General features: G+C 29.2%; 2 protein-coding genes across 2 annotated transcripts; one reads left to right on the forward strand and one right to left on the reverse strand.

The window, feature by feature from the left end:
- Nucleotides 1–12055: 12055 nt before the first annotated feature.
- Nucleotides 12056–16851, forward strand: LOC120090532 (probably inactive leucine-rich repeat receptor-like protein kinase At3g28040). The gene is made up of 2 exons (XM_039048282.1): nucleotides 12056–13889; nucleotides 15121–16851. The coding sequence occupies exons 1-2, from the start codon at nucleotides 12340–12342 to the stop codon at nucleotides 16610–16612; spliced, it is 3042 nt and encodes a 1013-aa protein (XP_038904210.1). The 5' UTR covers nucleotides 12056–12339; the 3' UTR covers nucleotides 16613–16851.
- Nucleotides 16852–18975: 2124 nt separating this feature from the next.
- LOC120072381 (eukaryotic translation initiation factor 3 subunit H) lies at nucleotides 18976–22389 on the reverse strand. The gene is made up of 12 exons (XM_039024844.1): nucleotides 22229–22389; nucleotides 22032–22111; nucleotides 21463–21579; nucleotides 21267–21370; nucleotides 20799–20865; nucleotides 20435–20568; nucleotides 20312–20360; nucleotides 20110–20181; nucleotides 19900–20001; nucleotides 19707–19774; nucleotides 19354–19506; nucleotides 18976–19209 (listed from the first exon to the last, which is right to left on the reverse strand). The coding sequence occupies exons 1-12, from the start codon at nucleotides 22236–22238 to the stop codon at nucleotides 19152–19154; spliced, it is 1014 nt and encodes a 337-aa protein (XP_038880772.1). The 5' UTR covers nucleotides 22239–22389; the 3' UTR covers nucleotides 18976–19151.
- Between the last annotated feature and the right edge of the window lie 297 nt (nucleotides 22390–22686).

The raw sequence follows: 22686 nt of genomic DNA on the forward strand, positions 1-22686 counted from the left end.
TCATACAACAATTTTAACATAAAACATGTTCATAAAGAAATAAATAATAGTTTATTGTCAACTAAAATTTAGTGGATAACTACACTAGTTTTATTATTTATAAAAATATAATATTAAACACATTTTAAATAATTATTTAAATAATAATCTAATTTCTGAATCTACTACCAAACATATATTTAAAAACATGAAATATACCTTTGTTTTTGGGAAATTCTTATAAATAGAAAAATTCAAAAAAATATTTACACTTTAGAGTAAAAAGTCCCAAAAGTGCTTTGTACTTTTGGAACTTTTTGCTATAAAATGTAAATATTTTAAAATATTTTTATATTTAAAAAGGTTCCTTTGTTTTTATTGAATCTCATATCTTCAAATTTTTATTTTCAGACTTCCTACCAAATACTTCTAGATTTTCTATTAATAACAATGTACATAACTTGGCTTACACTAATTTCATATATTTGAAGGATTAGCTACTCAAATTCAAATTTTGGAAGCCAAATTGTAACTAACATGATAGAGTTATAAATTTTTTCTTCACTTTTCTTTGAGTGCACTATTCGGTTGTTTAATCAAGATTACTAGAAATCAGAGGAATATTGGAATACGTGAGAAATTAAGGGTGGAATGGGAATGAGATTGTGAAATGTGAAAACGGTGGAAAAGAATGTTAGATTAAAAACTATCAGAACAAAATGAGTTTAACATTAGAAATCGAGCCTAAAACACTCAATTCAAACATGGATTTTGGATTACATTACAATTCAAACTCATTCCATTACGACCCCCAAACAGTCCTTAAGGGATAAAGGATGTCGAAACACAAACCTCTTGATCGCTAACACATCCTTCTACCAATCGAGCTAAATTAACTTAAGTTTTTTTTTTTTTCCCTCTCGCTTTACTTTAATTTATTGTTTTCTATCACATTAAATATAAAAAAAAGAATGAAAGGACCATACAAAAATTCCCCACTAGATATGTACCACATTAGCTTTTATTACCAAATGAAAAGTGTGGGGGAGAAAATGGTAAAGTGGAGAAAGAAGTGAAAGGTATGAAATGATACTTTAGTTTAGAATTGATGCATAGAATTATGAGTTATATGTGAGTCACATCAAATATGCAGAAGAATCTCTATCTCTCATCTCTCTCTCAAATTATTGTCCAATCAATTTCTCTTTCTCAACTCTCCAATGAAATTCTACATCTTATCAAATAGCTAAGAGGGTAACATGCCACATGGAAACCTTCCAATAAAACCCAAAAACTCCCTTCTCTTCTTTGTCTCATTATTCCCATTTTATATTTTACATTAATTGCTTGGATGGTTTTAACCATACATCTTATTATTTATATTAGAGATCTTATCATGTTTATAGTGTTCTTTTTTTTTTTTTTAACTAATCGATAATGATAATGTTATGAATTTGATGACGTAAATAATAAAGAATCGATACAAAAATTTACGTGGTTTCCTAACAATATGTTAGGTATGTCTAATATGTTAACCACGTCCACTAACAGAAAGAGTTTGCAGTTCATTATTAGAGAGAAAATATCAAATTACAGATCAAGGGAGGTCTCTAAGGTTAGAATGTTTATATAGTACACTCTTTTAAACCCTTGGATGTTCAAAGCACCAGAAAATAGATTTAATGCATTCCAACAAATAATAAGTTCACTTACATTTAGTCATGAGATTTGAATTTAGTTTAGATTTTGGTCTTTGGCTAGATCTTCGAAACTAATTAATACTTTTATTCCTTGAAATTTCAAAAGTGATACATTGGGTCTAAGTTTGAATTTGATTTCTACTTAGCACTACAAGCAAAATTAGATCTCCCGATGTTTTTTTTTTTTTCCGACATATAAAATTAATCGAGAAAAACACGTCAGGAAGTCTAAGCATTGTCGATGCCATTTTTTAAAACATTAGGGAAGGTTCGTTATACTGACACCTATTTCATTTTACTTCGGGATAAGTCTTAGTCAAACTTCTTGTAATATAGTCCTTAAAGTTTGAAACTAGTTTCTAAGTAGCCTATAAGCAAAGTTGGTGTTTTGGATTAAAAGTGAAATAGAAATTTTTAGATGAGTATATAAAATTAATCTTATACTTCAGTGGAGAATCAAAAAGTATCAAATTTGAACGTTGGAGATCAATTAAATTTTCACCTTTTGAAATCTCAAGAAACACATAGAAAACTAGTTTGTTTTGAAAACTCAGGGTTGAAATAGAAACTAAATCCAAATTTTATTAACCAAGAATGTATTTACCTTACTATTTTTTATGGTCAAGGTTTTATTTTTTTTAAAATAGTTTTCAAATAAGAAATCTTGAAACTTGAAAAGTCAATTTTCATTTTCATTTTCATTTTTTTCTAAACTGTAATTGCTATTAACTAAGAAAACTCTTTTTTGATGGGAGCTCAACAGATATCATCTTCCTTTTGTAGGCTAATAATAGAAATATATATACTGAGATTCACTTTATCTTCCAAGAAATTATCTCACACTTTATTCTCAATTCATTGACTATAAGTGTCTAATAGAGAAAAGATCGTTTCATTCCAAAGAGATTCACGAATATAACAAGGTCATACATCGGTATCTGGAAAGAGCCAAGAATCATCATCAATCTGAATACTTCTTTCATCATTCCAAAATTGAAAATACACATATCAAATCGTTATAAACTGAAATTTATAGATTAAATTATGACTTTTACCTCGTATATTAACGTGTGAATTATTTTTACATAATAACAATGGCAATGGTAAACAATCGGATAGTTTTAATTTTACAAAATAAAATGATATAATTTTTTAATGACATGGGGTGCAAGTAGGCAAAATTCCCCTTGGTATAAGATACACTATTTTAGAATCTCCATGTCCAAGATTATATAATTAAACACATTGTACTTTATTAAAAAATAATACAAAAAGATTCTCAAAATTTATTAATTTTTTTTTTAAAAAAAATAATATTAAATAATTCGTGTGTAGAGATTTCAAATTGATTTTGTTTGAAATGAGTTTAGACGACATCCTTGTGAGGCGGGACTGCGAGAGTGCGACAAATCGTTCCAAAAAAACACCATTTGTCAAAATTATTGAACACTATCAATTATTTCTTTTTTTTCTTCAACAAAAAGTAGCCTTCTTTTGTGTTTAAATATTCAAATATATTAAAATAAGTCTAACTTATTTTTTGATATATCAAAATATCATTGTCTATCAATGAAAGATACTAATAATACATCGATAAAATGTTAGTAATAGATATCGATAGATGGTATCTATCATTGATAGATAATAAAATTTTGTTATATTTAAAAATATTTCTAATAGTTTTTTTTTATTTAAAACAATTACACTTAAATATTTAGAATTTAAAGGTTTGTTTCACATTTAAATTTTTATGTTTTTGAACTTTTTTTTCTTTTTAAATTTAACAACATTTATTATCGTAGAATTCAAATCTTTTGACTTTTTTGTTGAGAGTATACAGGTTGATAACTATGTTTAGATTAGTATATTTTTTTTTAATGTTTTGTTTTCCTGTAGATATGTTTAGATATTTTATTTTAATCTCTAAATTTTACATTAAATAATATAATTTCTATTTTTAGTTAACATAAAGTAAGAAGATTCGAATATTTGAACTTCACATTGGCAATATATATTTTAGGTCAATTGAATACTCAACTTTAAACATTAAATAGTAGAGTTAGAATCTTTACTATCAAGCTCTAAATCATAATTTTAACATAAATCAATTTTCATTTCAAATAATTTGTTTTAATATCCATACATTACATTAAAAAAAAAGTATTTTATTTTCTCCATTCATTTTTTAATTATCTAAACACTTAATATTGATAGGTCAAATTTTGCCCTTTCACTAATGTTAATAAATAAACCATCCAATCTCAAAAAAGTTAAGGGCCCGTTTAGTATCTATTTCGTTTTTTATTTTTTGTTTTTGAAAATTAAATCTATAGATACTACTCTCACATCCAAATTTATTCTTTTGTTATCTATATTTTACCAACAATTTTTTTTTTAAAAAAAGACAAAATTTGAAAACTAAAAAAGTAGCTTGTAAAAACTTGTTTTTGTTTTTAAAATTTGGCTAAAAATTTAACCATCGTATTCGAGAAAGATAGAAATCATGGTAAGCACTAGGAGAAAATATACTTAATTTTCAAAAACCGAGAACAAAAAACGAAATAATAATCAAACAGGACTATAAGCAATTTATGTCAAATTATTCTCGTAAATCTTTATAAAATTAGACTAAAATTAATTTCAACTTTACAAAACATTGAACAGATATCTTACAAGTCATTCGTCCATCACTCAATATCACATCTCGTAACGTAATAAATAGGAAACTTCAGCTACGAAAATAGAAAATTAAAGTTATTAAAGAATAAGAAGGGAGAAAAAGGAAAGAAAGAGAGTAAAGAATATATGGAAAGACAGGAGAAGAAACAAAGGTTGCCCCATTGTAAGTGTTTGCAACTAGAGAACATAAGGGAAACCAAAGACAAAGACAGCGGTGTATGGGAGTAAGGGTGGTCCCTCACCACACACAATAACTACCACTTTAGAAAAAGAAGAAAAAAAGACATAAAGAAAAGGCCAAAAGGGTCATTTCATATTTCATTCATTCCCGTGAACTTTCTTTGGATTTTTCCTAATCTTACCCCGTGTCCTTCCCATGTTCTTCTTCTTATTTCCCCTCTTTTTCCTTCTACTCTACTTTATTTTATTTTACGGAGAAAAAATATATATACATTTTTGGCTAAGAATTTTTTTTTTTACTTTTTATTTAGTCCCTATAATTTTTAAATGGTATATATTTAGGTTTCGTTTGATAACCATTAAGCCTATAGATACTAGTTTCTCTAAATTTCTTTCTTTGTTATCTATATTTTACCAATGATTTAAAAACCAAGCTAAATTTTAAAACTAAAAAAGTAGCATTTTTTAAAAAAAAAAAATGGCTAAGAATTCAACATTGTACTTGAGAAATATGTAAATCAAAGAAATGTGGATAAAATAGGCTTAATTTTCAAAAATAAAAAACCAAAAACCAAATGTTACCAAACGGGGCCTTAGTCTTTGAGTTTTAAGTTTGATTTCTTTAGTTCACAAGTTTCAAAATGTTGTAATTTTATTATTGAGATTTGAGTTTTGTTTCAATTTGTTCTCTAGATATCAAGATTCTACACTTTAAACATCTATTTTTCATTAAATATTCACTTTCATTCATTGACATTAATGTCTATTAATTAATCTAAAATTTCAATTCATAATTATGAAGTGTAATTTTAAATTTAATTTTAATCGTAATGAAAAATAATGTGAAAATTTTTATAATTATTTTAAATTAATTAATAGACATTAAAGATGAAAACTGAGTATTTAGTGAAAAATTAAGGTTAAAAGTGTAAATTATAAAACATAGGGACCAAATCAAAACAAAACTCAAATCTCAAAAGTAAACTTGTAACATTTTGAAACCTAAGGACTAATTGAATCCAAACTCAAAATTTAAGGACTAAATATATAACATTTTGAAACTTAAGACCAAATGGAGACTAGACCCAAAATTAGGGACGAAAGGTATTTTCTTTTCCCTTTATTTTATTTTTGGTTAAATGACAAGTTTAGTTGTCGAAATTATTTTTTGAAATTTCAAAATTATCTAATAACTTCTCGAGCTTTCTATTTTGTATTTAATAATTAGTCATTGAAGTTTTAAAAAAAGTTTGTCTAATAGGCTTTAACTTTCAATTTTATAATAATTCGATATATTTGAATGTTGTAAACATTATTAATTGATCTATTGGATATAATTTAAATTTTATGTTTAATGGAATCTTATACTCCAAATTTGTGTGTAATTCGTAATATTCAGACATAAAATTGAAAATTCATAGACTGTATAGATGTAGACTTCAAAGTTCAAGTACGATACTTGTAATTTAAAATTTATTTATTATATTAATTTTTTAATTTTGTAGGTATTGATACTTCTATTTGGATCGATGCCCTAAATCTCGTGGATATTGTAATTTGTAATTGTAATATACAAACAATTTATTTATTTAATAAAATCCGAGACATTTTATTTGACATCGAGTAGCATTAATCCACAAAGGCAATGAACTAGATCCAAGGTTATCTTTTATAACTTAAACATGTATGTGGAGACACACGGGTAAATCATGTTTAAGAGATAACTTAAACGGTCTATAGTAGATGAATAAGGTTGGGTACCTTATCCTAATTCTGACAACACTACGAATACAACTCGCTTTGTAAATGATCTGATCCTGATCATTTATGTGGAGACATGAGAGCAGGGATGTACAAAGAGTTTGTATAAGGCCAGACCACGAAATGAATAGTCTCACTATATAACACCGTTGATAGAAGAGACTTACATTTTACCAGACCATAGGTGACTAAACCTGAATCTTGAGTGAGTTGTGAACTCCTGCTTATGAAGGCAGTCCTTTGATTTGCATGGGTAAGAGTGGTAGTGTCACCGACTCAATATGCCTACACTTTTGGAGATTTGTCTGATTGGGGAATTGGGAACGCAGTTACACAAGAAAAAATTCACTCCTTCTCTATAGTTAGAGAAAGTAGAGAAATTGCTCCCTCAAGAGTTGATTCCGGGGCTTGAACAATGTGACCTCATAACCTTTTTCGGCTCGAAAAGGGTTTGGTCATAATTGGACTATGACTTATTATTCATTGGAGAGATCAGTAGTACTTAAGGAGTTAGATGTAATTATAGGGGGCAAAACAGTGATTTTGGCTCAACTGTACCTACGAACAATTTGTGAAGGGTCAACACACCGTTAATTGGTTATATCTAATGGACATAGAAATATATCTGTAGTGTGAAGAGTGCAGTTATTGATCATGGCAATTAATAGAAGTTGTCGATCTATATCAAATCATTGTATTAATTTAATAGAAGTTAGGTAATTTAATTAAAGAGTTTAATTAATTATCCAAGTAGCAATGAAGCTTCAATCTATAGGTCTATAAAGTCCTCTCGGTAGCTCAACTGGGATTATTGAGAATCAAATTAATTTTTGGGTTAATTTGAATAGTTCAAATTAATTATATATGATATAATTAATATAATGTATTTAATATATTATAATATAAAGTTTATTTTGAGAGAAAATAAATATTTGAATATGAGTCAAATATTAATTATATGAATTTGATTTATACTAAATACTATAACTTTAATGAGAGAATTATAAATTATAGGTTAAACTTTAAATTATATGTTATATTAGATATAACATATAGTATAACATACGTATTATATAATAATATATATTATTAATTAAATCAAAATTTGTTTTAGTTTAATTTAAATTTTGAATTAAAGGGAATGAGTTATGAAAATAACTTCCCTTCCATTTTTTTCTTTCATGATCATGCAGATGGAGTTGGTTGGCAGATATGAGCCTTCTTCTCCCCTTTCTTCTCATGCAGAGTATGTGATAGAATTTTGATCCCAAAATCATTTTTCTCTGGAAATCTTCTTCCCCATGTCCCAAAATTAACACAGAGTCTACGTCTCTTTGGATTCTCATCCCAAAAAAGAATACGAAGATTTCCGTTATAGTAGTGTTAGAGGTTGGATTGGGTTGTGAGTTTTTGTTGTTCATTGTCCAAGGAGAAATCAAGAAGGAATTGTGACTTCAAGGATAAGTGTTATCCTAACCCTATTTCCTCTTTTCTATTATGTAGTGCATGCTGTAAATTTTGTGCATATTTTTCTTCTCTAGTTTTTTTTACGTTTTTGTAAAATAACAAAATTGGGATTCGATTCTGCTTCTGCTTGGGTTTTCACAAACCATCAACTTCTAGCCATGTTTGACGATTTTTTATCTAATTCAAACAATGCGATAAGAATTTAAGTACATGACCTTTAAAAAAAAGTTACTAAAATTTTTTACTAATTCTTTTAGTACAATAACTTATGAAACGTGGGATCAAACCTCTAACCTTCATGAAAGAATACCATGTCAATTATCGTTGAACTAAACTGCAAATTTTGATTGGATTAATTATACTTAGGTTTGTCATTTGATTTTTGAATTTAAGAAATATTAATGGAGTTATTTAATTCAATCTAGAGTTTAGTTTGATGAAAGATTTAAGGCTAAAATTGAACTTGGGAGAATATTAGTTTAACTTTTTTAATATTCATTCAATTTTATTTCACAAAGGATAAAAAGATTCCTTAGTATACTCCTAAATTTTGTGTTGTTTCTATTCAAATGTATGTTGGAAATTTTGTACTAAAATAATATAAAATTGATTGATACTTTCCCTTTTTTTGTCAACCTTAAAAAGAATGTTTGCTTTTATCAAAATCATCTTTAAAAATTAGGTTTAGATTCTTTTTAATGTAGTCCTTAACTTTTCTTATTTATTTTGTTTTAATATCTAAACTTCAAACATATTTTGGTTTAACAATTGAACTTTGCATAAAAATTCATTTTACTACTTTTGTGTTTCAAAGTTTTCTCATTATTACTCTTTCCATTAGAATGTTTTAGAAATATATTTCAAAAGAAATTTTTTAATTATAAATGCATTGTTTGCACCATTATTATTGATGCAAATGGTCCCATATTGAAATTTCCAAAATTTTGTTAACTTTGATACAAATATTCCTTTGACACACATTAACACAACTTTCATAATTTATTATATTTTTTTTTTTCTCAAATTGAGTTTCAAGACAATAATCAATTCAAATATCTCTTTTTAAAATGAAAAGAAAGAAACATACAGAAATGTTTTAATTCAAAACAGAAACAAATTGCTCTAAATTAATACAGTATTGAGAATTGGTTCATGTTTTAAAATTTTTCCTTAAAAAAAGGTGTATTGTGTGTGCGTGTGCGTGTGCGGGATTTATTAATATTAACTAAATATTTTTGCCATCAGTAATAATATTTAAATTTTAATGTCTTATATCATTTATGGATCAAATTGAAAAATTATGAAAGTAAATGTGTATTATTAGTTGTTATTTTTCGACCAGAATATAGATCCAAATTCATATTTCACAAACAAGGTTTATTATACTCTTATATTATTAAAACAAAATATGATATTAGAAATTTCATATGTAAACTCAAAAATTATGTGTCACATTGAATTGTTGATTCAATAATAGGAGTTAGAAACGAACTTCACATAAAGGATTATATGAAATTTGATAACTTAATTGAAATTAAGGAAATTAATAAAGGAAAGAATGTAATTTAATTTACAATATTTTGATAAAGCAATTTGGCATGTATTTATTTTATTTTATTTTTTTTTTTTTTTTTATCGAAGTGATGGGAAAAAACAGCCGAATTTAATGCTATAATAAAAAAAAATGAAAAATTGTAAATTTGACAATTTGACAATTAAAAAAAACGGTGTTTGTCCTTTTAAATTTTTGTTTATAAATATGCTCTCGAAAGGAATCTTAAAAATAATATTTAATGAATTTCAAATCAATAAATTGGTATCGAGTTGTGGGATATAAAATAATTTGCTGTCTTTCTATATATCCAAGTTACAAAAAAAAATAGTTTATATATATATAACACATTAATCAATTATTATATCAATTAATATCACAAGTCAATCATGAATTTATGTAAATTAATAATTATCATATAAAATGAGGAAACAGAAAATGCAAACTATCAATAAAGTTATATTTTTAACTCTCGGAGTTGTATCAATTAAAACGTCTTGAATTAAATAATCGTAATATCAATTTAAACTATAAATTTTTTTTAAATGTATTAATTTACACCTTTCTCTAGATTTCGTTTGACCATGATCGTATGAAATTTATAATTTGAATCAATTAAACGTCTAAATTTTCATGAACTAATCAATTTAGATAATTCATTACGATTACCTTTGAAAATCATCTATGTATTAATTCTCAAACATGTGTAGATTTTTTCAATTGTGAGCTTTATAAAATGGACAATTAGATTAAATGCATCAATGATTCTCAAAGAAAATTATGACTAAGAATCTAAACCGATTCATTTATGAAAGCTTAGGAGTATATAAACAAAAAATTTATGAGGAGATCGTAATGAGGGTGTAAATGGATACACTTACGTAAGTTCATATTTAAATTTATACAAATTGTAAAATTTAAGGATATAAATTGATATTATTCCAAAAATATATAGTTTCAATCATTCAATTATTAATATAGAATTTTAATCAGTACTTGAAATTATGAATTTAGGTATATATATTGGTTTTTTTTATAAAAATAAAGAAAAAAATTGATTGATGATCGATAATTAATTTTTTTAAAAGTACTATATTGGTTATATGGTTGTATAAAATATACATATTAAAATTTAAAAACCTAAAATTTATTACTTTTATAGAGCTGTATAGAGTTTTACCAGAGGAAAAAACAATATGGAAATTTTGTTATTTTGCAAAATTAAGGTATAAAAAATAGAAAATTGAGGGGAAAAAACTATAATAATGAAAGCATAGAGAGCCTATATGGAGGCCTAGTTTTCACTTTAACCTATATTTTATTAAATGTTAGCTGTGTGTTCAATACTTCAATATAACACCCTTAGATAATAGAAATCTTGTGAATAAATAGTTTTAAATATTTAAGTCACATGTTAAATTAAGCTTAACTCAACCGTAATTTGTATATACTTATGCTTTTTTAAGTTTGATAACAAAATTAAAATTTTGAAGCTCGATTCGATAACTATTTCTTTTAATTTTTTGAAAATTATAATAACATTGTTTCTACTTAAAGTTTTTTTTTTATTATTATTATTATCTTATCTAGTTTTTACAAATGTTTTTAGAATGCAAGCCAAAGCTTAAAAAATAATTTTTAAAGACTAGATTTTATTTCGAATTTTTATTTGTAAATTCAAATATAAAAACAATCGCAAAGATATGGTGAGAAAATAAGTATGAACAAAAAAAATAAATGATTATCAAATGATATATTAAAAACTCAAAAATTAAGATATATTTGGTAACTATTTGATTTTTCTTTTAGTTTTTGGAAATCCAACTTCAAATTTATTACTTTGTTATCTAATTTTTATAAATATTTTAAAAATCAAGTCAAGTTGTGAAAACTAAATAAAGTAGTTTTAAAAATTTTGTTTTTATTTTTGAAATTTGGCTAAGAATTTAACACTCTTAATATATACTTTGTAGTTTGTTCAATTTTAGTCCCATACTTTCAAATGTCCAATTTTAATTCTTGAACACTCAATAATCTTAAATTTAGGATGTATTTGGAATACATTTTCTAGTGTTTAATTTAAAAATAAGTCATTTTGAGGGAAAAAGATGAGAGAGTATTTGGTAACCATTCAAAATGACTTTTCAAGTTTATTTTCAACATTTTTTGTCAAAAGTGTTTAAAGAAAAATGAATTTTTTGGAAAACACTTTTTTCTCAAGTCAATCTAATTAGGTTCTTAGTTTTTAAAAGGTAATTTTTGTCGAAATTGATTCAATAATAATAATAAATTTCATATAATATATGAATATGAATATATAGTAAAAATGTTAATAAATAATAGAAAAAAATTGAAAAACAATAAAATAGTAGTAGGGACTAAACTTCATAGCTATTAAAAATATAGAAACTAAAATTAATATTTAATAGTATAGGGACTATATTTGAACGAACTTCAAAGTATAGAGACAAAAATGATGTTTTATCTTAAAAAATAACTTTAAACTAATAATGTGGAGTAATTTTAAGATTGAAAAAAAATACTAAAAATAAACTTAGACATTTAAAAGTATCCAAACGATAGAATAATTAGATAAAGAATTTTAATCTAAAACATAAAGAAAAAATATATTAATTATTTTTACGCAGCTCACTCAACCATCAAATTATCGTTTATTACGTGATAAATTATTATTTTTTAATATCTTTTTAATATCNCATAACTGAAGTGAATTGCAAAAAGATGAATAAATGATCTAAGAAGAAAGTGAATTTAAAAATAGAAGGGCACAGAAAGCGAAGTAAGAGAAAGCAAAGCAACATAAGAGAAGATGAAGTAAGCGACAATTAGCCAAAATGGCCATTCATTCATTCATGTATCTTTTCATCTCATAATCATCTTTCTTCTTCAATCTTCATTCGCCATTTCTGTTTCTTCACTTCTTACTTTCTCTCTCTTTTTTCTTTCTATGTAACTTTCATCGTCTTCAACTGAAATCCATTCACTGACCCTGCATTCTTCATGTCTTTCCTCTGTTTCTTGACCCTTTCCCTTTTGGGATCCATGGCCATTCTTCTTCAAAATTGCATTGCCTTCAATGGGGTTTCCCCTCAACTAAACGACGACATCCTCGGCTTGATTGTCTTCAAATCCGACATTCATGATCCTTCTTCCTTTCTCGCTTCCTGGAATGAAGACGACGATTCCCCTTGTTCTTGGGAGTTCATTAAGTGCAACCCCATTAATGGCAGAGTTTCCGAGATTTCCATTGATGGGTTGGGACTATCAGGGAGAATCGGAAGAGGGCTTGAGAAATTGCAACATCTCAAGGTATTATCACTCTCTGGTAATAATTTCACTGGCAATCTTAGTCCTCAGCTTGTTCTTCCTCCTAGTCTCGACAGAGTTAATTTCAGTCGTAATAGTTTATCTGGGCGGATTCCTACTTCTTTAATCTCTATGTCTTCCATTAGATTTCTTGATTTTTCTGATAATCACTTATCTGGGCCTCTTCCTGATGAAATGTTTCTCAACTGTTCTTCACTTCATTATCTTTCTCTTGCTTCTAATATGCTTCAAGGCCCTGTCCCCAACACATTGCCCACGAGGTGTTTGTATCTAAACACTCTTAATCTTTCAGCCAATCAATTCTCTGGTAGCTTGATTTTTGTTCCTGGGATTTGGTCTTTACCAAGGCTGAGGACATTGGATCTTTCAAACAATGCTTTCTCTGGATATTTACCACCAGGGATTTCAGCCATTCATAATCTAAAAGAGCTCAAGTTGCAAAACAACCAATTCTCAGGGCCATTGCCTGTAGACTTAGGATTTTGCCTCCACTTAGCTACATTAGATGTCAGTCGAAACCGTCTCACCGGGCCGCTACCGGGCTCAATGAGGCTCTTAACCTCCTTGACCTTCTTCAACATAGGATTCAACATGTTTTCAGGTGAGCTCCCACAGTGGATTGGGAACATGACGAGCTTGGAGTACATGGAATTCACAAGCAATGGCTTCACTGGCAGTCTTCCCTTATCAATGGGGGGATTAAGATCTGTGAAATACATGAGTTTTTCAAACAATAAGCTGTCTGGGGACATCCCAGAGACATTGATGGAGTGTTCTGCGCTATCAGTGATCAAGCTTGAAGGAAACAGCTTGAATGGAAGGGTGCCAGAAGGGTTGTTTGAACTGGGTTTGGAAGAGATGGATTTGTCTCAGAATGAGCTGATTGGTTCAATCCCAGTAGGATCAAGCAGGTTGTATGAAAAGCTAACAAGAATGGACTTGTCAAGGAACAGATTAGAAGGAAACTTTCCGGCAGAAATGGGATTGTATAGAAATTTGAGGCACTTGAATCTGTCATGGAACAACTTCAAGGCAAAGATTCCACCAGAAATGGGGTTGTTTCAGAATTTGAATGTGTTGGATATTAGAAGCAGTAATTTGTATGGTTCAATCCCTGGAGAATTGTGTGATTCTGGGAGTTTGGGGATTCTTCAACTAGATGGAAACTCTTTGATTGGTCCAATTCCTGATGAGATTGGGAATTGTCTCTCACTTTACTTGCTGTAAGTATTATACCATTGTGGTCCTTCCTTTCTCAAGATGTACATTTTTTCTAAAGTTTTTTTTTTTTTTTTTTACACTTTTATTTAATTTGGACCTCAACGTAAAACTTCTACTCTAACAACTGACATAGTGCTTCAACTATAATTTTAAAATTAGAGATTGGATTCCTTCACCCTACAAATTGTCAAATAAAAGCTTTTTTTTTTTTTTTTGAATTGTGGTTGTCCTTTCTATTGTCTCTTGATGTTGGTATTTAGTTTGTTGCTGTGATTTGTTCCAAAAAAACTTGTGTTGGATTTAGGTCCTTTTTATTGCTTGATTTCATAATGGAATTTGGTTTTTTTTTTCTTATTGGCTAAATCTAGTTTTATTTTACTTTTGCGAGTGAATTTGTGCACCTTACGTAATTTGTCGATTTTTGGACAATTTGTTTTAGTTTCATTTTCAAGTTAAATATTTTTTTAGCAGAACAATGCTTGTGATAAGGATTAAACCTCCAATGGGAGTACATGTTAATTATCCATGAACTAAATTCTATCTAATATAATTAAATTTTAATTTCATTTTTTCATGTTATAAAATTAACATAAAAATTTGATTAAAAGTAAGTAAAACTAGAAAATTTCCTATTGATGCAATTTTTTTCATTTGATTCATCAGTTATATAATTTATTTTGGTTAAACTTAAACTTTCAATTTATGTCTAATATATTCATAAACTTTAAAATGTGTCTAATGAGATCTAAACTTTCAATTTTATATCTAATAGGTCGTTAAACTTTTAATTTTGCATCAAATATGATTTTAAAAAGTGTCTAATATGTTCTTAAGCTTTTCATTTTTGTATCTAGTAAGTTTGTGATACATTCTATATTTTTGGTAGATCTATAAGATTTTATATCTCATAGGTTTGTGATATTTGTCAAAGAGTTATAAGATACAAAATTAAAAGTTTAAGGGCTTAAAAAAGACAAAATAGAAAGGGTAGAAAAGTATTTAGACACTTTTTAAAGTTAAACTTATTAAACACAAATCTAAAAATTTCAAGGACTAAACTTATCATTTAACCATTTATCTTCTATATTATCATCCCATGCATGTATATAAAATTATTTGTATATGAAATCCAAGTTGGTTTCAAATAAAAGTATTGTAGTATTATGATGGGGAAAAGTAATAAATGATATTAAATATGGTGATGACCTTGTTGAGTTTACTTTTGTATGGCAGGAGTTTATCCCACAACAATCTAAGTGGAGCAATCCCAAAGTCAATCTCTAAGCTAAGCAAGCTAGAGATTCTAAGACTTGAATCAAATCAACTAAGTGGAGAAATACCTCAAGAGCTTGGAATTCTTCAGAACTTGCTTGCAGTTAACATTTCATACAATATGCTAACAGGCAGGCTTCCTGTTGGTGGCATTTTTCCAAGCTTAGATCAAAGTGCTTTACAAGGAAACTTAGGCCTTTGCTCCCCTTTGCTTAAAGGACCTTGCAAAATGAATGTCCCTAAGCCCCTTGTTCTTGATCCCAATGCCTATCCCAACCAAATGGGTGGCCAAAGCAGCAGAAACAACCCCTCACGATACTCTAATCCTTCCCCTCATCATGTGTTCTTCAGTGTCTCTGCCATTGTTGCTATTTCTGCTGCGACTTTGATTGCCCTTGGGGTGCTTGTAATCACCTTGCTCAATGTCTCCGCTCGGAGGAGATCGCTTGCATTTGTTGACAATGCCTTGGAAAGCTGCTCGAGCTCTTCGAAATCAGGGACTGTCACTGCTGGTAAGCTTACCTTGTTTGATTCGAACTCGAGGGCCTCGCCGAATTGGGTTAGTAACCATGAAGCCTTGCTGAATAAGGCCTCTGAAATTGGTGCTGGAGTTTTTGGAACGGTTTATAAGGTTTCATTGGGAGATGAAGGAGGAGAAAGAGATGTAGCTATGAAGAAGCTTGTGAAATCAAACATGATTCAAAATCCGGAAGATTTCGACCGCGAAATCCGAATCTTGGGGAAGGTTAAACACCCTAATTTGATCAGCTTAAAGGGTTACTACTGGACTGCTCAAACTCAGCTGTTGGTAATGGAGTATGCTACCAATGGAAGTCTTCAAACTCAACTCCATGGAAGGCTTCCTTCAGCTCCACCATTGTCTTGGGATAACAGGTTCAAGATTGTGCTTGGGACAGCCAAAGGACTAGCACATTTACACCATTCATTCCGCCCACCAATCGTTCACTACGATCTGAAGCCAACTAACATTCTTCTCGACGAAAACTTGAACCCAAAGATCTCCGATTACGGGCTCGCAAGACTGCTAACAAAGCTTGACAAGCACGTGGTAAACAACAGATTCCAAAGTGCATTGGGGTATGTGGCACCAGAACTAGCATGCCAGAGCATAAGGGTGAACGAGAAATGTGACGTACACGGGTTCGGGGTGATGATTCTAGAGATCGTGACGGGACGAAGGCCGGTAGAGTATGGAGAAGACAATGTGGTAATATTGACAGACCATGTAAGGTATTTGCTTGAGAGGGGGAATGTGTTGGATTGTGTTGATCCAAGCATGACTCAATACTCAGAAGATGAAGTAGTGCCTATTCTCAAACTGGCTTTAGTTTGCACTTCTCAAATTCCTTCAAGTAGGCCTTCCATGGCTGAAGTTGTGCAGATTCTCCAAGTCATCAAGGCTCCACTTCCACAAAGAATACAAGGATTTTGAGAACCCTCAATTTCATTTTCTCATATTACTTTGCTTTCTTTCTCTTTTATGTTATAATGGATTCTTCTTACTAGTTGCTTTTTTCATTCTTTGTGTTCTACATTTTAGAGGATGATGTGAATTGTGAATTAACTTAATCATTGTCTAATTTTGCCTTATTCCAGATGTAAAACTTGAAATGTAAAAATGCCAATCCAAAACTAAGTGAATATCACTGGCAAAAAAATCATTAAATTTTAGGATAATTGCAACTTTTTTTAAAAAAATTATAAATATAGTAAAATCTGTCAGTGATAGATTCCAAGAATCAGATCTAAATTTTGTATATCTATAAATTCTTTTATATCGTGTTCTATCTACTAATAATTTGCTATATCTACAACCACCTCTTAATTAATCATTCAATATGTAATTGATATAATTAGAATTATAATTAACCAATATCTAAATAAAGAATTGATTTATTTTAACATTAATACTTATATGTAAAATAAAAACATATTAAGTATCTAAATTTTAAAAATACACATATAGTATAATTGTTACCATTATAATATTATATTTATAAATATATATTTTAGAGATATTTTGTCTCATCCACAATCAACTAACTTTCAGAGGGAATGATAAGATTGATCAACTATAGATTCATGTAACAAATAGAACTTTCGTGTTAGATTTCAAAATCAAATCTACAAATTAAGGAAATCTCTCAAATAGTTGAGGCTAAAGTACAGATTTATTTTTTAAAAAAAAGTTAAAATTTAATCTCTATAATTTATAACTAAAATTTAATACCTATGGTTTGATAAAAAGTAGGAACAAACTTTTTTTGGGGAACAAAAGATAGGGACAATTTATGAAATTCAAACATGAAAGACTAAAATACCCTTTCAACAAAGCCAACTACCTAGAATCTTGAGAAAAAAGTACTTTTTGAAAAACTCATTTTTAATTAAATACTTTTGATAAAAAAAAAATTTATTAAAAATACTCTTCAAAAGCTATTTTGAATGGTTACTAAATACTTAATATTTTTTTTAAATGACTTATTTTTTAAATTAAACACTTAAAAACATATTCCAAACACACTACCTAAAGGGCTAAAATAAAATAAAAGTTAAAAATCACTATCTCTTGTACTTTCGATTTTGTAACAATTTAGGTCCTTGAACTTTACTATATAACAATATAATCCTTTTGAGCTTTAAAATTTGTAACGATTTAGTCTCTATTGTAGAAATTAATATTAGGGATTAATGAGATTTCATGAATAAATAAACCGTTGAACTAATTAAAGAGTTAATATTTTAGAAAAACAAAATTTACCTCATAAAGTTCTAAAAATTGACATTTAATTTTCTTGAATTTTTTAACGTTAGAAACTAAATTGTTATAATATCAAAAGTACAAGAACTAAATTGTTACATACTAAAATTCAAGAACTAAATTGTTACAAAATTGAAAGTATAGAAACTAAAGGCATGTTTAAATTGTTACATACGTTCATAATGAAAAAAGGCATGATTGTCAAACAAACTAATTTTTTTCATAATGACTTATTTTTTAAATTACACTTGCAAATACACTCCAACACACCTTAAATCGTTTTCATAAAAGTTTAGAGATGAAAAGTGTTTTTTAACCTAAATTAAATCTAAAACTTAAAATAGATATTTTGAAATAAAAAATCAAAATAAAACAATTTTCGAAGTAAAAAAATCAAACAGAGAAATGAGTTGGTAACGCTCAACAAGAGAGGAACAAAGTGTCAAAACCACAAGTATAATCTAACATTATAAACGTTGATGTCAAACAATTATGAAAGTCTTAAGTTTACAAAAAAAAAAAAAAAATCAATGAAAATGTTGATTTTAATGAATATTTTTGAAAAAAATTATAAAAAGAAAAATTCAAAAAACTAATAAAATTAAATTAGTGAATAAACATTTTCAAACAAGTTACCATATCTATTGTTTTTATTATATTTATATTAACAAATATTTTGAGACTTATTTTGTGTTTCACAAAATTTTCTACGACATAATAAAAATATCAATTCACTACTCATATCTATATCAAATCCGACGTAATAAAAATATCAATTCACTCCTCATATTTATATCAAATCTATGAAAATATGGAAATATAGATGAAAACATCGACATGATAGACAAAAGTAGGACTGAAAAGGCGTTTTAAAATTGATGGCGTTTGGTTAAAATGTTCTATAATCTTGAGTCATTTGAGAAATTCTTTCTGCGAGTACTTGATAAGATTTCCTCCCAAAAGCACTCACAGAAAAAGTAATTTTCTTAAAACATGTTCTACCAAAAGGCATTATCCAAAAAGCACATGGGAGGTTTTAGGAACATTTCAAAACAATAATATTTGATTAAATTGAGAATAGATTACAACTGCCAACTCTACGGGTCATCCATATAAAATAAAATCTCTAGTTATTCTCTTTCCAATTTCACAATGCATTACAAAAAGAAGACGCACCGAAAGAGAATAGACCTTCAAAAAAGCGTCATCATTAATTGTCGTGAAGGGCCTTCATCAAATGAAGCCTGTTGAAACTCTGTCCAGCAACCCTGAAACATTTCGTTACACACAAAATTAGTTATCCAACTCTCAAAGGCATTATTAAACATAATGTTAGCTTCTCCAAGATATCAGAAGAGAGAATGAAACTTATTTTTGGAGAATAAGATTGGTAGGCAGCAGCAGGATCATACCCGTTAATTTGATTGCAGTAGTTTGCTATTTGATTCGTTATGAGATAGCTATCCAAACGTGATGGCTCGGGGAGTGGTTTGAAGATGGGGTTTGTAGGATCCTCCTCAGGGAGAGGCTCTTCTCCTGCTGCCTTCCTCGTCATGTTCTCGGCCCTACAAAACAGAATCCAGGAATGAATGTACTTGCAACAACCTTTCCACTTGCGATTTTAAGGAATTACAATGCCAGCCAGATGTAATTAAGACATTCATACGGAAACCCAAGAAAGAATTCCCAACCAGGATCATTGATGTAACAGAAATGCCCACGAACAAGGAAAACTATCCATCTGAAATATACTAACGAGAGTTACCTTCTCTTCTGAAGCCATGCTTGTTGCTGAGCTTGCTGACGGGTCAGGCTCCGATAATAAAATTGGAACTGGACAAAAAATATGGATTTATATTGTGCCACAACAATTCATAAAACAGGAATTAAAGAAAGGTTGAATTATAGTGTGCACATAGATGTCATAAAAAGCAAAAACTTCAACAGAAGACACAAACCTTCTGCTGCTCTACTGACAAATCATCCATACATTCAATCAGAAATTCTACATTCCTCTCCATAAATGGATTCGTTGAAAGTTGCAGACGGTCATAGTCACACTGCAACAGCAATGATCTAATCAATCAAAAAAAAAAAAAAAAACGCAATGATAAAATTTAGATCACCTACTATGATAGCAGTTCCCACGGGCCATGAGTTATGTTTACCTGGGTGACTGGAGAGTCGGCTTCAAGCTCTGTCATAAAAGCACTAATGAGGGCAGAATTTGAAACTTTGATCTGATCGAGACAAGAAACATGACAGTGATTACGTTATATTGTCTGCTTAAAAAGTCTGCAAACCTATAATGACTTCCGACCAATCATCAGAGTAAAATCTGGATAAGCAAATAAGGTCCAAGTCACTTACAGGTATTTCCTCAAAAATATCCACCCATGATAAGTTCTTCTCCCTCAACCTGTTGCACCGTGACACAAAAAAAATCCAATAAAAAATTTAACTTAAAAGAATAATAGCAATGCAATCACGTACTTCTCTCCAGTAAAGCTGTTGCTGCGGTAAAGTTCCATAAAAGAATCTGAAAGCTTCAATGCTTTGAGAGCTAAGACGCCTTGATTAGACCTTGATGGATCATAAATTATGCAGACACACCGCCTAATATTTTCCTGCAAGTTTATGTTCTAACTTTTAATAAGATGCCCTAAAATATAAATGTAAATCAGAAAAGCTTCTAATGATGAAGATATAAACACATACAATATCTTATGAAGTTTCGAGGGTTCAATTTCTGAGTTCAGGAATAAAAATAGATTGGAACTGATAACCAAATAATAGAAAATTCATTACAATAATTCTATAAAGAAAAAGATAGGAGTTGGAATGACTAAACTAATACCTGATAATTCATAAAGGTCTCAATCAGCTCTACAGTCTGATACGAACCTAAGAAGGTTGACTGGTACCTGAATATGATTAATCAAAATGTCAACCACTCCAAATGAACAATAGGGAAAAATTAGTTTCAACCTATCTATCAATAATGCCAATCAAGTCAGCAGAAGAGCTCATCAAGATGACATCGTGAGTTAATAATTAATGTATATTGTCGAGCACGAAAAACAGTACACTTATTTTGGCATTCATGAACTCAAAGCAAAAGAATACTCAAATGAAGCATCAACTCTACATTTAAATACCTCAAATTCACAAAAGCATGTCTGTATCCAACCAAATTAACCAAGGCTAACCAAAGTACTGGGGTAAAGTTTTTAATCCTTATATACACGTGCACTATATTACCCAATTATTAATGCCAAGTTTTCCATAAATATGCACTATTATAAAACATTAAAACTAAGCTTACCATCCAACAGTGTTATTGTCAACATTGACTTCTCTCAAGCATCTCATCATTTCAAGCTGGTAATTAGCACCATCGGCTTCAATCTCCTCATCCTCCTCCCGAGTCTAACAGATTCGTGTTAATAAATTAAAACAAATTCAAGGTAGAAAAAAATCCTGTACCAATAAACAACATGAAAAAAACTGCCTCTTCATACCGGGAAGGGAAAGCAATTAGTGACTTCAAGAACGCTACCAACATCTAACCCAAGAAGTTGCCCAGTCACAAGAGCTGGTGAAAACTCCTTGCAATGCTTGATTATCTTCAATATAACCTATAGAGAGGATACAAAGTGTTTGAACCTTAATATAGAGATGTAAGATCAAAATTCAAGACAATGGACAAAAGTTAAATTTTAGAGAAACATTTGTCCTCATCAGTTGCTTGCCCTATCCAACGTGCCAGAGACAAATATAATGATTTTTCTTCCTTAGCAAAGAATACAGTCACGACGGAACCAATAAAACAACAATTTTTAATCCAAATTGAAAGGCTCATTGATTATCACTTTTCAAATGGAAACTAGGATTGCATATAACTCTAGAAAGTCCGACGCAACCACTAAAAGAACAAGTAACTTTTAAACAAACAACAAAAGAACAAATTACCAAACGGATTGAATGAAAACTTATGTATCTTCGATGCGGGGAAAGAACTAATTAATCAGCCTCTACGCTTCCGAATCGAATCAGACGCAAAATAAGAAAACGAATAAGAGAAAATTACCAATCCTTCAATCTGAACCACGCGGAGAGGGGAAGCAACCTCTTCCGTAGCAGCAACCTGCAGAAAAGATCTAGCCATCGCTGCAGCACCACAAACGCATTCATCAACAACGAAAAGACGACTAGAATCATACTTGCAAATCAAAATTCAAATGCACAAACGATGAGATATAGAAAAAGGAGAGGGGTTGTACGTACAGTTTGCCATGATTATGGATTCGATGGAAGAAAGAAGTGAATTGAATCACAGAAGCAGCTACGTTCGTGTGTTGGGAGGTGCAAAAGTGGAGAGTTTTGTGAATAAACCCTACCAGCGGCGGCACAGTCCGGTGATGGGCAAGAGGAGCAACGAAACAACTCCGATTATGGGCCGAAGTATATGAAAATTACGGGCCCAAATAATAACATCCAATATCAATTTTAGGGCTACGTTTTCTATTTTTGGTTAGAGGTGTTTGGTTGGGTTTATTTGAGTTATTATTTTAAGAGATTTTTTTACCTATAATATGCTTTTTATATTTCAAAAATATCTTTAAATTTGAATTTATTATGGATTCCTTGTGAGAAAACCACCGCTTAGATTAGATTCCAACCATAAATAAGTAGGAAGAAGAGAAGTCTGAGGAACTTTGTTAGAGATAAGATATATTTAATAT

Source organism: Benincasa hispida, chromosome 1 (assembly GCF_009727055.1).
Source record: "Benincasa hispida cultivar B227 chromosome 1, ASM972705v1, whole genome shotgun sequence".
NCBI classification, from domain to species: Eukaryota; Viridiplantae; Streptophyta; class Magnoliopsida; order Cucurbitales; family Cucurbitaceae; genus Benincasa; species Benincasa hispida.

Excerpts from the sequence above, each read along its gene's own strand:
- LOC120072381 (XM_039024844.1), bottom strand. Across the intron at positions 20,182-20,311 it reads ATATTTTTGAGGAAATACCT|ATCAAAGTTTCAAATTCTGC; the intron begins GTAAGTGACTTG and ends TGTCTCGATCAG. Across the intron at positions 19,507-19,706 it reads GCATGGCTTCAGAAGAGAAG|GGCCGAGAACATGACGAGGA; the intron begins GTAACTCTCGTT and ends TCTGTTTTGTAG.
- LOC120090532 (XM_039048282.1), top strand. The coding sequence starts at position 12,340 with ATGTCTTTCCTCTGTTTCTTGACCCTTTCCCTTTTGGGATCCATGGCC. Across the intron at positions 13,890-15,120 it reads TGTCTCTCACTTTACTTGCT|GAGTTTATCCCACAACAATC; the intron begins GTAAGTATTATA and ends TTTGTATGGCAG.